The 14,626-nt window shown below is 39.9% G+C and overlaps 2 protein-coding genes across 3 annotated transcripts; both read left to right on the top strand.

The window, feature by feature from the left end:
- The first annotated feature begins 476 nt into the window (after positions 1-476).
- sfrp2 (secreted frizzled-related protein 2) lies at positions 477-3,637 on the top strand. Its single transcript, XM_044191653.1, has 3 exons — positions 477-1,136; positions 1,352-1,432; positions 1,795-3,637. The coding sequence occupies exons 1-3, from the start codon at positions 635-637 to the stop codon at positions 2,097-2,099; spliced, it is 888 nt and encodes a 295-aa protein (XP_044047588.1). The 5' UTR covers positions 477-634; the 3' UTR covers positions 2,100-3,637.
- Positions 3,638-7,976: 4,339 nt separating this feature from the next.
- Positions 7,977-11,630, top strand: tnip2 (TNFAIP3 interacting protein 2). 2 transcript variants are annotated; one of them, XM_044191652.1, is made up of 6 exons: positions 7,977-8,672; positions 9,152-9,448; positions 9,613-9,702; positions 9,811-10,074; positions 10,241-10,357; positions 10,491-11,630. In XM_044191652.1, the coding sequence occupies exons 1-6, from the start codon at positions 8,355-8,357 to the stop codon at positions 10,764-10,766; spliced, it is 1,362 nt and encodes a 453-aa protein (XP_044047587.1). In that variant the 5' UTR covers positions 7,977-8,354; the 3' UTR covers positions 10,767-11,630. The 2 variants fall into 2 exon arrangements, with proteins under 2 accessions (XP_044047587.1, XP_044047586.1); XM_044191651.1 differs by having other exon boundaries at positions 7,981-8,672; positions 10,488-11,630.
- The last annotated feature ends 2,996 nt before the right edge of the window (positions 11,631-14,626 follow it).

The raw sequence follows: 14,626 nt of genomic DNA, 5'->3' as shown, positions 1-14,626 counted from the left end.
CTGTGTGGAGGTCTGCTTCTCACACCAGGGCAAACAATATTTCACCATGTGGTATGAACCTGCAGACCTGCCCAGAGGATTTCACCACTAAACTCCTAATGATGGAAAATTAACGCTCCACTGAACTGAGCTAAATGCCCCTACTGACAACATTTCCAAACTATTTACAGCATGGGTCTAAAAGCAGCAAGTTAAGGGATCACGCAGGATGTATTTCTGTTGGTTTGGGCATAATGAGGAAAACCTGTCAGACACGTTTTGTTATTATTTCCATGAAGGGCAGGAGATGAAATAGAGAGGGAAATTGTTAAGAAAACGACTGGAGATAAAATACCATGAGCTATAATTAGAAATTAAAAATGCCTGTCAGACCCAGAGGAGCAACAAGTGAGAATTTGGGCTTTTCTTTGACCAAGGAGAAATCTGTCCACAAGGTTCACCTGATATGAGGAAACCAAGTGGTGAATGGAGAAGGGGTCTTTACACACAATACATAGACTCCTCCCAGACATGCCAGGAAGAAAACCTCTCGTTACAGTAGGAGCTGGCCACTGACAGAGGCTCCATCCACGCTGACTGATGCTCAACAACCCCTGATTAAACGTTTATTTTGCAGGTTTTACGCGTATACAAAATGAGAGCCGTTGTTTCGACACTGACAGTGTTGTGGGTGATAACAATACCCTGCACGGAAGCCATCCACGGATTATACAATTTTGGCCAGCATGACTTATTCTACAAAAAGAATAACTGCAAGCCAATTCCCGCAAATCTCCTCCTGTGCCACGATATAGAGTACACAGACATGCGCCTCCCGAACCTGCTCGGACACGAAACCATGAATGAAGTTCTGCAGCAAGCTTCGTCTTGGATCCCTCTGGTTCAGAAGCAATGTCACCCCGACACAAGAAAGTTCCTCTGCTCCCTTTTCGCTCCCGTCTGTTTGGACGATTTGGACGAGCCCATACAGCCGTGCAGGTCTCTGTGCGAAAGCGTCAAGAACGGCTGCGCGCCAGTGATGTCCGCGTTTGGCTTTCCTTGGCCAAAGATGCTGGACTGCGACCGTTTCCCACTCGACAATGACCTGTGCATTCCACCTGCAGGCATCGAGAACTCTGCGCCAATCACCAAAGAAGGTAAGGTTTCGTTAAACTGTATTTTACAAGCACATTTACCATCCCCAAGTAATTCACTTAGTGGCACATCAAAAATAATAGATCATGACTTTTGGTGTGAAGTGTACATGTGTGAATAGCGTCATCTTCTTTTCAATTCATTTTGCACAGTACATAACATTTTGTGTTGAATTATGGCAGATTATGTAACTTTTACCATGTAATTTCTGTTTTAGTGCCCAGAGTGTGCGATGCTTGCAAGGAAACGGATCAAAATGACAACGAGATTGTTGACAACCTGTGTAAGAATGACTTTGGTAAGTCCATCCATCTGTTTTTTTTTTTAGAGAAGTAGTTCCCTAGGTGAAGTTCAGGGGCCCCAAGAGGTCATGAAGGGAGGTTCCAGGAGATTTCAGGAAACATGAGGAGATATTTTACTGTTAAATATGCATCATTCTCTAGAAAGTCCAAATCAAGAATGTGTATTATGACCAGGATTTCCCTCTTTTATTTCCCTTATTGCACACATTTTAGCACTAAACCATATGTAAATGCAAAGGCCTTAAGTTTCTCAGATGGCTTTCATTAGGACAACATGTCAAAAAGGACGATCTCTATACAGTTTTTGTGAAAACAGTGCCAGTCGCCATTCCTTATTTTCTCTCCTGCTTTCATCAAGCTCTGAAGATCAAAGTTAAGGAGATCTCCTACATCAATGGTGACACCAAGATAGTGCCGGAGACCAAGAGCAAGACCATTTACAAGCTGAACGGCGTGTCGGAGCGTGACCTGAGAAAGACGGTGCTGTGGCTGAAGGATGGCCTGCAGTGCATCTGTGAGGAGATGAACGACATCAACGCCGCCTACCTGGTCATGGGCCAGAAGATGGACGGCCATCTGGTCATCACCTCGCTGAAGCGCTGGCAGAAGGGACAGCGCGAGTTTAAGAGGATTTCCCGCAGCATCCGCAAGCTGCAGTGCTAGGAAGGGAACAAAACTGCATGTGTCATTGTTGAAGAAAAAGTTTAGCTGAGCGCTTTCCAATTACCCCTTTCCAGTTGTCACACAAGTTGCAATTATGGTTCATAGATTCCTCTCTAGATTCCAGCAAAGATGTTTCTTTGGCCTTAGAAAACCACTTCCTGTGTTTTCTATTGGTTTATAATTAAAAATGCCCAATATCTTAAAAAAAAAAAATAGGCATGTACTTGCATGTAATTTACTCCACAATCATAATTCTTATGGATGTCTGAAAAGTGCTATGTCCCAATACACTCATGCTACATTCATCAATAAGGCCACAATATTTTTAAAAGGGGATGTGTAAGTTGCTGAACTACACAGACTGGTCATGTCTTCTGAGCAGAGAACATATTTATATCTGTACAGACACAGAAGTAAGCAAATATGGGGGGGGGGGGAGGGGTCCCTTAAATTGTAGTAATGTGAGATTTTGTCAAATTCAATCATTGACTCCCATTAATTTTGCACTGAGCGCCCCCTAATGGTCAGTTTTAAAGTGGTGTGTCTTTTCCAGTGGAGCTGTCTTTGCTGTTGCCTCATCAACTGCATTTAATTGCACTCAGCTGGTGTCCCAGGTGTAAAAGAGTCACTAAGTACATGGTTAGAGTGAAAACTAGCAGAGTTTTGAATCCAGGATTAAAAATGATTGCCTAAAAAAAAAAAATAAATCATTTGCAGATGTGCCTACTGTTAAATCCTGCAATGGGGGTGAGTTTTCCTTTCTTTTCTGGTATTCCCTGAGATCTGTTTCTGCTGAGATCTGCAGCATAACCTAAAAATGACACTTATTTTTCATGGGACATTCCTCAAACAAGTTTAAATCATCAGCAGTTGTTTGTTTAGGACAAATCAAAACTCCTATATGGAACAAATTACATTATAAGAGTCAAATGTCTTGACTGCTTTAGATGGGACTCCATGATTAAAGTACTCAAATTAAATAAAAAGAGCTTTGGTAAAATATTTGGGGGGTGTTAAGTCTTCCAAAATAAGGTATTTGCATCCAATTAAAAACTCTTCTGTTATAGTTATGCAGAAACAACTACAAAAATGTATTCATATTGTGTGGTGCATATTGAGTGAAGCTGTGATCCCTGTGTGTGTAGTGTGATGTTCAAAGACAAAATAATGTCTGTGTCTTTGTATTCCCACAGTTTTCTCAAGCAAAAATGAGAGATAGCTGGCTATATTCTCTTCCTGTACAACATTTTAATATTCCCGATATCTTTTTGTACTTCAGCTGCTCCATACTTTTCTACCACAGTATGATTTTAAAAACTATGTTTGAGTGGGTTTTTTTTTTTTTTTTTTGGTATTAGTGATGAATATCTTGAGTTTTGGTTGGTAGTGTTAAATTCATGAGCAGTGACTTGTTAAGCGCAGATAATCGTGTGTGTGTGTGTTTGTAAAAAGTATTTTTTGGAAGTATTACTGTGTAAATATCAAATACTATCTTTTATTCGTGTCAAGTTTTCAGCGATTAAAAGCTGCCAACGACATGTTTTTAAATGATTCATTGTGTGTGTGTGTGTGGTAGGAAACCAATATACTCACAAATAAAAGAGGGATTTTAAAAAGTCCTAATGATCAGTTATAAGATGGAAAATAAACATAACATACATTATGTATTAACTAAACACCGCCATCTAGTGGAATTCTATGGTAAAATCTGAAATTCAATAGTAAAATCTTGTCATGGGTGTCTAATAATACTTTAAAAAGTATATATAAGTTATAAGTTATATATAAATACTTGCTGTAATTATTAAAATCATCAGTCATTAATGTCTTTTACAACACTTCAGATCTGTATTTAGTTGGGGGTTTTTTTTTTCCTCCCCTCCTATAAAATATTTGCACCATTGTTAGCCTTAATTGAGGCTTATAATGCTAAATAAATCTTGGCCTGTGAGCCTAGTGTACTGTGGGGAAATGCTTGCTGCTCACAAACTGTGGGTATTAAAGAGGCTTTAAATAGTCCAACAGGTAATTTTAGTCAGGAAAAAGCTACCAACAGGAACACTTACTGTCTTTGCCCATAAACGTTGGAAAAGTTTCTTTCTTTTTGATCATCCAATTCAGTCAACCTCAAAAACAAAAGCTGAGGACTCAATTTGAACTGACGTTTGCTATTGTCTTCTGTTGTTGTTATTATTACTGGTTTAATTTAATGCGACTATAAAATAAATCCTTATTTGCCTTTTTACTTAATACCAAAAAGCACACAATAGCTCCACACAATGACAGATTTGAAAACATCAAACTAAGGTTGCAACTAATTATTTTCATGATTGCTTATTCTGTTTTTTTGGAAAATGTGTTGGAGGGGGGTTGTATCTAAAATAGTGAAAAATGTCCACCAGTTTCCCTGAGTTAAAGGTGTTGTCTTAAAATTGCTTGTTTTGTTTGACCGACAGTCTGAATATTCAAATTATACTGACTTGTAAATGAGAGATGCAGCAAATTCTCACATTTGAGAAGCTGGAACCAGCAAATGTTGAGCATTTCTGTTTAACAGATGACTTAAAGGATTGACTTAATTATCAAAAGTCGGTCATTAATTTTGATCCATCAGTTAATCAACTAATGTGTCGCTACTTACAGGTCTACCATCAACTTACAATGTTGTGAGGTAATGCAGTATTATTTTACTACCTGGCACTGTATTACCTGAATGACTGATGTTATACCGACAGGTAAAAGTAATGATCCTTTCGAGTATTGAAGTAGAGATGTTTTGCCACTCCTCCACTTTTTTTTTTTTTTTTTTTTAAAGCCTTTTGGCGGAGAGTTCCAGGCATTTCCACCTCTCTGGGTCAACCACACTGTCACATAAGCTGGGAAGTTTACTGGAATCACATGATCAAGGTGTGAATACATGTGAAACTAAATGAGTGTTAGGCTGTATCCTACAATGCCATCCTAAAACATTGAGGCTACCAGAAATATCCCCTGTGGAAGGGCCATCACATTCAGGAACCTCACTGGTGTCTTCTGAATTGCACCGTAAGTGGTAGCCTAAAAGATGAACTAGTTCAATACAATGCCATCCTGACTGCACCTCTTCCCACATGGTTTTTACATTCTCACCTTAGCTGCAGCTGAATAGTCTCCCTTGCTGTTTTAATAAATGTATAAAAAGGTTAAAAGCAGTCATGGGGTGCACGGTGGCAGAGCGGCTAAAGCTCCTGCCTCCCAATAAGGAGATCGTGGGTTCGTGGGATCGATTCCCGGACCAGACCAACATCACACATCTCTCTGGGTGGAGTCTGCATGTCCTCCCCGTGTTACCGTGGGTTCTCTCCGGGTTCTCCGGCTTCCTCCCACCGTCCAAAGACATGCATGTGTAGGTTAATTGATAACTCTAAATTGCCCGTATTGAATGAATGTGAGAGTGAATGGTTGTCTGTCCTTGTCTGTGTCTGTGTTAGCCCTGTGACGAGTTGGCCACTGTCCAGGGTGTACCCTGCCTAAGGCCCAAAGTCACTGGGATAGGCTCCAGTCACCCGCGACCCCTAACGGGACCAAGCGGTAGAAAATGGATGGATGGATGGCAGTCATGCCAGGAAACTCTATACTTATGTCTGAATAATTTATTCTGGCCCCTTCCTCAATTCCTTTTTTATTTTTATTTAATCATTATTTTAATGGCTCACCTTTCTCTACTTGTATATTCCTTTTTGATATATTTTACTTAAACATTTCAATCCTGTGTTTTTGTTTTCAGCTATCTATTTAGTTGTTACTTCCTATGAGTAATTAATGGTTAAATGTATTCTATGTATGAATTGAAAACATCCTTTCTTAGGTGTGATTCTGTTTTAGACAGGAAACCTTTACTTGAACTTTAAAGCATTGAGTTTGTCACTTTTACTTTATCTTCCACGTCATAAATTGGTTTAATAAAACAACAAAAAAAAACTAGTGTAAGTGCAGTCGGATTCTCTTAGCACTTTGGTTGTCTTTTGCTAAGTCCTTATGAATTCTCGTTCACATCGTTCCTTGACCTCCATGACATTTTCCATCGAGGTCAAGGAAAAGTGTTTTAAGAAATGACATAGGACATACTTTTTAATATAATGTAATTATTCAACATGTTACTCAGATAACTGTCCCATGACTGCTATGTGACTTCAGTGACTCGCCTCCACAGCCCTCATTTGACATTATGGTGTGATTGACCCAGAAATACCTGGGACTCCCCACCAGCCAGAACTGATGAGGCCTCTTGGATAAGTTTTTGACGTTTTTAACGCTACACCTACAGTCTAGACGCTAAGTTTCATTTTGAACTGATAATGCTCAGTAGTGTTGTAGTCCAGGGTCCAACTCTGAAGGGAATGGAGTTTTGCTCCTGAAGCTTATGTGTGAATTATTGTGCCTCCTGTATAATACTCTGCTGAATGCTGTACATGTGTAAATATGTCCTTTTTAATTTGAAGCCTAACCAGGGGCTGGGCCTGCAAATCAGCTCCAGCTAGATGTCTTACATACACAGTTGTGGAATGAAACAAAGTATTTTTTACTCAGCTACTGTACTTATGTACAATTTCGAGCATTAATGATTAAACTACGAAACATTAAGTGGATAAAATTAGCTTCCTCGACCAGCTATAACATTAAAATGCTACTTATAACAAATAAATAGCTTTTTCTTTACTTATTACTTAAGTAATATTGTGAATGCCAGACTCTTACTTGTAACAGAGTATATCTTTACACTATTGTATGGATACTTTTACTTAAGTACAGCACCAGAATACTGCTTCATCACTGTACTACATATACATTACATCTCTTGCATTTTTCCTTTTGTAATAATTTTACCTGTTTGTATCAAACAAACGTAGCCTACTAATTGCAACATCAAGATGAATTCTGTTGGGGTCTTTAGAACAAGTTATGTTACTTATCCTCCACTGTGAAATTGTCTTTCAAGAATATTTTGAATTAATTCATTAGATTGTGGATTAGCCTGTCAATTTAATATCTTCCAGCAGGGGAAGTGATGCTTAGATTATTGCCTTCCTTACTCCCTTGTGAAATACCACCATAATCCTCAAGAGTAAAGTCACTACACAGTATTATCCAGTATAAGAGAGAGATCTTAAAAATCTTAAACATTACAAATTTACGGTAAAACTCAAGTATCATGGTAGCACTATGGCTAAATCCTAATATTAATCATGTACATTTTGTAATTTACGGTAACAGTTTTATTTCCAAAATTTCCGAATACAGAAATGCCCCACAGGACAATTAAGCCATTCAATGGTCGGTCATGCTGGATGAATAAACGATGCAATCACACACTCACTGGTGTGGCCGTAATTGCGTAATCCAGGCTGCTTACAGTATAATTAAATGACATCATAATGAAGAGATGCGCCCGCATGTATGATGCCTTCAGAACTATAGGAAAAATGAAAATCTCTTGGGCGAAGATGAACAAACCAACAGTACAAATAATACGTGGGAAATTTGCTGACAGTCCAACTGCACTGATGTGACGTTTAGGGGGTGGGGTGCGTGGAAACCCTGTAAACTACCGTTGGGAAAATCAGTGCTTTTTGAATAAGTATTTATTATTCCATGCAAGATATTAGTTAATACTACAGGGGACTTTAGGTTTATTTGAAGCTACTTTCTGTTGTGGCGTACAATGACAACTCTTCGGAGGGATGAAACAATTTTATCTATGAGCTACATGATAGGAACATTTTGTTTGTTTGTTTTTTTTCTCTCCCCCTCTTCACACCAGGCTATGTGGCCCAATGTGCAAAAATATCACAAACGACTTTTTTTATAGGAACAATCGCACCTCTCGCTTCCAGAGTTTACGATAGTCGTGAAGGCAGCACTGCAACTTAGTTGGTGGTACCTAGCTTAAACTTCTTTAGCCTGTATTTAAGATGAGTGTTTTCTTTACCATTTGTGCCAACATGCTATAAAACCTTTTTTTACCTCCCAATACCGGCCGACGGTGAACCTTTTGAGAGCAGGCAGGGTTTGACGAAGCTCAAAAAAGTCCGCGGGGAAGTTCCCTAGGAAATCCCCTAAGACTGTTCGGGGATATTATTCTCAACACTGATCCGCCAAAGCTCCGACACAACTGACGACCTCGGTGCATTTCTAAAGACACAGGGCTAGAAGCAGAGGCGTCAAATGCTGGATTATTAAAAGACTCATCCTTCTGTCAAATCTACGAAGCCTGCAATGGATAACGCCAGTCTAAACACGGATAACGACCTGCTGAAAGACAAAATGCGGACTTACAGCACGCTGAATTCTCTGTACCATGAGACGCGACAGGAAATCGAGCTTCTGAACAAACAGATTTACGTAAAGGACAATGTTATTGCAGATTTAAAAGCAAGGCTAGGGAGATATGAGAAGATCTACATGACGGTGGGAGATAACGAGTCTGTGGTCATCGGGCCGTCCAAGTCTCTGCTGGAGAGCTTGTGTAAAGAAATATGCAAACTGAAACAGAAAAGGAACGAAATCGAGTTCAAGGCATCTCGACAAGCAGAGGTAAAATATGTTGACAAATGTCTTATAATATGGTGGTCGATGCAGATAAGTGTTTTTGTAGACAATGGAGCCTAAAATTGGCTGATGGAGAACAGTTGGTACAGTGGCACAGGTCTGTCCCATGTGGGTACAATTCCCCCAAGTCTCTTGGCAAGGACTAATGGATTTTAAAAACCCTCTCATCCATATTACAATATTTAACTTGTTTTTATTAGTCAGGGGTTAATGATTTGAACTGTAGTGTGTGTATTTATTTATTTTATTTATTTATATCTGAGGATGTCCTGGAACGTATTTTCAGTAAAGAATTTCAAATTGACGTGATTGGAGTAAAATCAAACACAAAACACTTATTAGCAGCAATAACTAGAATACATTTTATTTGTGTATGTATCTTTTTAATACATAAAATGCACCAAAAGATTTCCATATTATAAACTGATGTGGTCATGCATTTCATCTCCATGTCTTCCTCCCAGGAGATCCAGAGGCTGACTGTGCAGCTCAGAGAGAAGGAGCTGGCGCTGGAGAGTGTCACGTGTCAGCCGGACCACGAGAAGGACCTGGAGATCCAGAGGCTGCGGTCCGCCCTGGAGGAGAGGGAGCGGTCTGAGGCCACCAGAGCCGTACTCTGCACATCCCTGGAGGAGGAGGCCGATCAGCTGCGCAGCCAGCTTGGCGCAACGGTGAAGGTGTGCCAGGAGCTGCTGGCCAGGCTGGAGAAAGAGAAGAAGGGTGGAGAAGAAGTGGAGGTTGTGGTTCAGCAGCAAAAGGAGGTGTGTGTGTGTGATGCTTGGGCTGGATTTGTTTTTGTATACTTTGGGCTTTGTGGGGGTGATTGGTGCCTTTTTTTTTTTTTTTTGTGCATTGGAACTTTTTAAATGCTTTTTTTTTTTTTGGGAGGGCCCTGTTGTAACTTCTCTGCCACCATTTTCTACAGATGACAGAGTCCTCTGACTTGAGTGGTGTAAACGCCCAAATCTGTCAACTTCAGGAGGAGAATCAACAGCTAAAGCAGCGAGTGGCATATGTAAGTCACCTAATACAAGTTATGCTCAGTGACAATACTATTTTTCCCTGAAATCAAATTGGGCACTAGAAAAGGTTAAACCTTTTTTTTGTAACTGCTCCTTTTTAGGTACAAGGTCTGAATTCTCAGTGGCAGAAGTATGACTCCAGCAGAGAGGACTATATCAGAGGTTTATGCCAGAGGCTGAAGGAGACCACTGGGCAGGGCCTGATGCCTAGGCTGGGCTCTGTAAGCACCGGGTTGCTTCATCATGAGATTTCCAGGCTCAATGACTTACTGGAAGAGAAGATGAGCGAGTGTGAGCGGCTGGGTAGTGAAATGGATGAGATAAGGAGGCAAGACCAAGAGTGCATCCAGACTCTGGAGCAGCAGGTCAGTGCTACATCGTGGTCTCAGTACATCTCTGTATTCCGCTATGTTGAATCTGAGATTACGTTTGTATAATTTGACTGTATACAGCTCTTGTGGCATTTGATGTTTGAAAACCTACTTTTTGAAGAATCAAGAAGACTAAAGGTTCTTTCTGTTCCTTCCTCAGGTCCTCATCTACACAGAGGACTTTAAGTCGGAGCGTGCAGACAGAGAGCGAGCACAGGGCCAGATCCAAGACCTGAAGGAGCAGGTTTATCAGTTAAAACGGCAGCTACACAAACAGGTGAGAAGACGGCCCTTAAACGAGGTGGATGAATGATCTTTAGACACATTCACTTACTCTTTGGGTTAGCATGGTCCTATATCTGTTGGCTTGTGCAATCCTAACAGTGTATGTAAATGTCTGTCTTCAGCAGGGAGCAAACAGAGAGAACAGAGAAGTGGTTCCCATGTGCCATGTGCACATAGGACACAGGATCTCCTCGAGGCGACAAAAGGACTCTTCAGAGCCTCTATTGAGGACTACTGCTGAGATGCAGCAACAGCCTGCAGCTGTAGCAGCAACACCGAACCCTGCCTGGAGCAACTGCCCAGGCCTGTCAGAGCTACAGTGCCCGCGGTGCCACGCCAAGTTCAACGACAGGGACGCTACAGCGTACCTAAACCATTGTGAAGAGTGTGCCAAACTATAAACGGAACAACACTCATTTGGAAAAGACAGTTATCTCTTGCTTACAGTAACTCAACACTGAAGAGCAGCACTACACGGCAGAAAATAACCTGAGTGGAGTTTCCGATTCGGAGAGGCTTGACAACAAGTGAAACGACTGACTAAAGTCGTTTGTACATAGTGAAGCAAAACTATACAACCCAAAGTTCCCCTGTTGCAAGAGGAATGAGTTCATCAGGCTTTTCTAGGTCTGTATAGTTTTAAATCCAGTGTCAGGTTCTTAGTGTTCTCCTGTGGCAATGCAGGCTGTTGTGGTGGGGAAGTGGATGTCAATGCAATATATCCAATATCATATACCTCAATGTGTCAAATTACAAACCTGTTGCACTTTCTTGACATTTAGCCAAAAACTAATCGTAGGATTGTACGATGGGGAGATTCATGATGCATAAGCTTCTTATTTTGGATCTAGACGCATCCTAGATGACAATGTGGTGCTATTAGTAGTTTTTGAACTTATGAACTTTACATATTTCTGTAATGTAAATTATATATTCTTAATAGATTTAAAATATAAACAATAATTAATATTTATTCTCTTTGCATAAATAATTGGAAAAGGCAAATCATTTTTGTGCAGTGTTGCCTTTTTTCCATTAAAGCCATGAAATATATATATAATTTTTTTTTTTTCCTGGTAAACTTTTAGGATCAAATGTTAAATACGTTACAACTGGAAACATGTTTGAGATCCACTTTTTGAAACGGTATGTATAAAATTGCATCCTAACTGACAATGCGTTTTTATTTTATTTTTTTTTAAGATCTGGTGCTGTTTTTCTTGAGCTGGCACATTATTTTTGTATTAAAAGACTGTTTACCCACACTTTATCTTATGGTGATTTATATAGCCTTTAAATAAGTTTCATTATTGTGTGGCGCATTTTACTTCTGCAGCCTTGAGCTGTAACCACAGATCATAGCTTAACCACAAAAATGTTGACGCTACTTAATCTAAGTCTGTGTGCATGTCTTTTTAGTGTGTGTGTGTGTGTCCATCCTGTGTCACGTGTGTGTGCTTGTGCGTGGTGGAAACCCCCTTCCCAGCGTTGCCTGAATGGGCACGCTGTACTGTGACAGCCATATTCCCAGCTGTTGTGTGGCTGAAGCAAACACTACAGCGGTACTGAGAAGATCAGCGAAGACTGTAGCTCAAGTTACATCCAACGACCCTCCTGAGGCTCAGTTGGTGACCAAAACATTCTGCAGTCACTGAAGTATCGTTTTGACGCAAACAGGCCAATAGTGCTGTTTGGTGAATCAGTTGTCATGGGTTTTGTGTAGTAAGCACAGGAAGCTGGACATCCCCTGTTTTTAAAAAGGAAGTAGGCAGTTGCAGTGTATAACGCACATAGCCAAACAACTGCATCCTTTGTGTTTTTGTAAGTGAACACACTACCCTGTTGCTGCATTGTTTTGTTTTTTTATCAGATATTGGCTAATTTAAAGCAAGACTATGAAACTTTTGAAAGAAGACACAACACATTCTTCTTACAAATGAGAATTTGAATCCATAAACAATAAAACATGCTCAATTCACTACTCGCAGGGGTTTTGTCACTACAGCCTTATTTAGTCTGGTATGATCAGTAAATTGTTAACTAATGTTGGCAAACGGGCTAGATATTGCTGTGTGACTAACTTGTTTCTGACACTACAGTGAGCAGTCTGTTATCTTAGCTTAGCACAAAGACTGGAAATGGGGTTCCAACAGTTACAAAATCCTCATACAAAGTGTGAAAAACGAGAATTCGTGAGAAATAGTCCAGCACATAAACCCCGTAAAACGTCAAATTGTCGTTTTTGTACGGCTTAAACGTGCAAGATGTAATTTATTAATAAGTGAGCCTTAGAGGTGCTGATAGGATTTTCTAACTACTGGACAGGTAGTTGCTGCTGTTTAGCTAGCTTACCGGCTGCTAGTGGTAGCTTCATATTGACTATACAAACATGAGTGCTATCAATCTTCTCATCTAACTTTCTGCCAGAAATGCCCAAAATGTAGAACAATTCTTTTAATGAAAATGTATAGATTTTTTTTTGTTTAGGAAAAATCTGTCTTGGTGGTATATACAAAATCTTTCTACCAAAACCAGAATTAAGGATATTAAGCATTATTTAAGAAGAGAAAAAGAAAGCTTAAAATAAGAATTGTTTAAGACTACTTCTGAAAACAAAATGAAGAGGTTTGAAAGCTGGTACATCACAAGTCCCTAAGCGTTAAAATGAAACCCGCCAGCATCACATGCTAACTTACTCATCAGCTAACTGGGGAAGATATTTATGGCTGAATTAGGTTCCAACACATTTCATTTGCATAAGACACCAGCCTGGCTTCAATTCATGTGCCCACAGAATGATTGGTTCCAATTTTGGCATTAAAGGGCAACATCAGTATCTCGTCTATAAGCCAGCCAACCGCATGCAGACTGGTAGAAATGCATATAGGCTGTTAAAAGGCCACAAGCTGTCTGCTGGGGATTCTCCCCCCGCCAGCACACACTCACGCATTTACAACAGGGTCTATAAGTGACTGAACTTCCACACACACAAACTCTCTACCCACCGATCTGAGAATGGAAAAAAATAGGTCATAAATCCCCACCTGAGTGTCTGGGAACTTTTCTAAGAAACAAAAGAATTAATGAGAAAAGTCAGGTGACAGTTGTAGATCAGTTCCTGTTTCAAAGTATCAGGGTGTACTGATGTAGCTGTCATATACTTTTAACAAAGAGAGAAGACTTCAGCCTGACGATTATCCAGACAAATACAGAATGGATAGATACAGCCTTTAATCTTGTGTGTATCCTAAAAGAATGGGAATTTCCCGCCATAACGAGGGAATTCCCAAACAAGCAGACAAGTTTGTTTGAAAATGGAGTGCTGTGGACTTGAGTAGATTGCAGATTATTTTAATTGAACATATGTTGGTTGAGGTAGTTGGTAATAATTCAGCCTTTTTTTTTAAGGCTTTTTGGTAAGGAAGTTCAAGGTTTTGGCCATCAAAAACAGCATTGGGGCAGATTGTAGCCAGGAAACAAAGGGGGGATTCCCTTTTTAAGAAGTGTATGTGATTCTGAAGCACTCCAGGCAGTTGACAATGAAAAGATCAGCATTCTGATTACAAGCTACAAGGCAGCTTTGATCCCTTTTAATAATCCTATTGGCTCTCGGCCCTGTCATTGTCAGACTGCTCTGAGTGCACCATTGTTTTCCTTCAACTAAAACTATTTTTACAGCAAACTGTCAAATCAGGGCAACTGTTGAAAGGACACACGATGGAAATTTCTTTTATGTGACTTTTATAGACATATAAATCTATTATTAACTGAGGGAAAGAGTTGACTTAAGGGACTCTTATCTCTGCCTATATATCAAACACATCAGTTTTTTTTTCATGTTTTATTTAGATCACGGCCCACGCTTGTCAGACATTTTGCTCTGTGTTTTTGACCTGCCTACGTTAGCGTAGTTTTGTGGGGCATTTGCCTAAATGTAGTAGATCATCTTAACATCACTGGTGACTGAGAGCGAGCACGCTCTACAAACAGCCAGGCAGTCATACATACCTGAAATAAATTGAGTCATATCTGCTTGGGTGGTTCTCACAAACCAAAACCCTTTTGTCTTCTCTTGTATGAAGTACATTTACCACAATTCTCTCATTCATCAAATTTGTGGTAATTTTCCATAGTGAAATCCCACAGTTTTAACAAATAGTCACTCTTGGAAAAGTTAACAGGAAATAGTCACTGTGAAGAACATCACTGTAACTCACTTCCTCTTCACATTATCCATTTGGCACTGAACATAAGACATAAA

This window comes from Siniperca chuatsi, linkage group LG3 (genome assembly GCF_020085105.1).
Source record: "Siniperca chuatsi isolate FFG_IHB_CAS linkage group LG3, ASM2008510v1, whole genome shotgun sequence".
In the NCBI taxonomy this organism is placed as follows: Eukaryota; Metazoa; Chordata; class Actinopteri; order Centrarchiformes; family Sinipercidae; genus Siniperca; species Siniperca chuatsi.
The sequence above is the reverse complement of the archived record's forward strand: the minus strand, read 5'-3'. Positions and strand labels throughout refer to the sequence as shown.

Coding starts and splice junctions, on each gene's coding strand:
- tnip2 (XM_044191651.1), top strand. CDS start 8,355: ATGGATAACGCCAGTCTAAACACGGATAACGACCTGCTGAAAGACAAA. Junction 10,075..10,240: donor TCCAGACTCTGGAGCAGCAG/GTCAGTGCTACA, acceptor TTCCTTCCTCAG/GTCCTCATCTACACAGAGGA. Junction 10,358..10,487: donor AACGGCAGCTACACAAACAG/GTGAGAAGACGG, acceptor GTCTGTCTTCAG/CAGGGAGCAAACAGAGAGAA.
- sfrp2 (XM_044191653.1), top strand. CDS start 635: ATGAGAGCCGTTGTTTCGACACTGACAGTGTTGTGGGTGATAACAATA. Junction 1,137..1,351: donor TGCGCCAATCACCAAAGAAG/GTAAGGTTTCGT, acceptor TTTCTGTTTTAG/TGCCCAGAGTGTGCGATGCT. Junction 1,433..1,794: donor CCTGTGTAAGAATGACTTTG/GTAAGTCCATCC, acceptor GCTTTCATCAAG/CTCTGAAGATCAAAGTTAAG.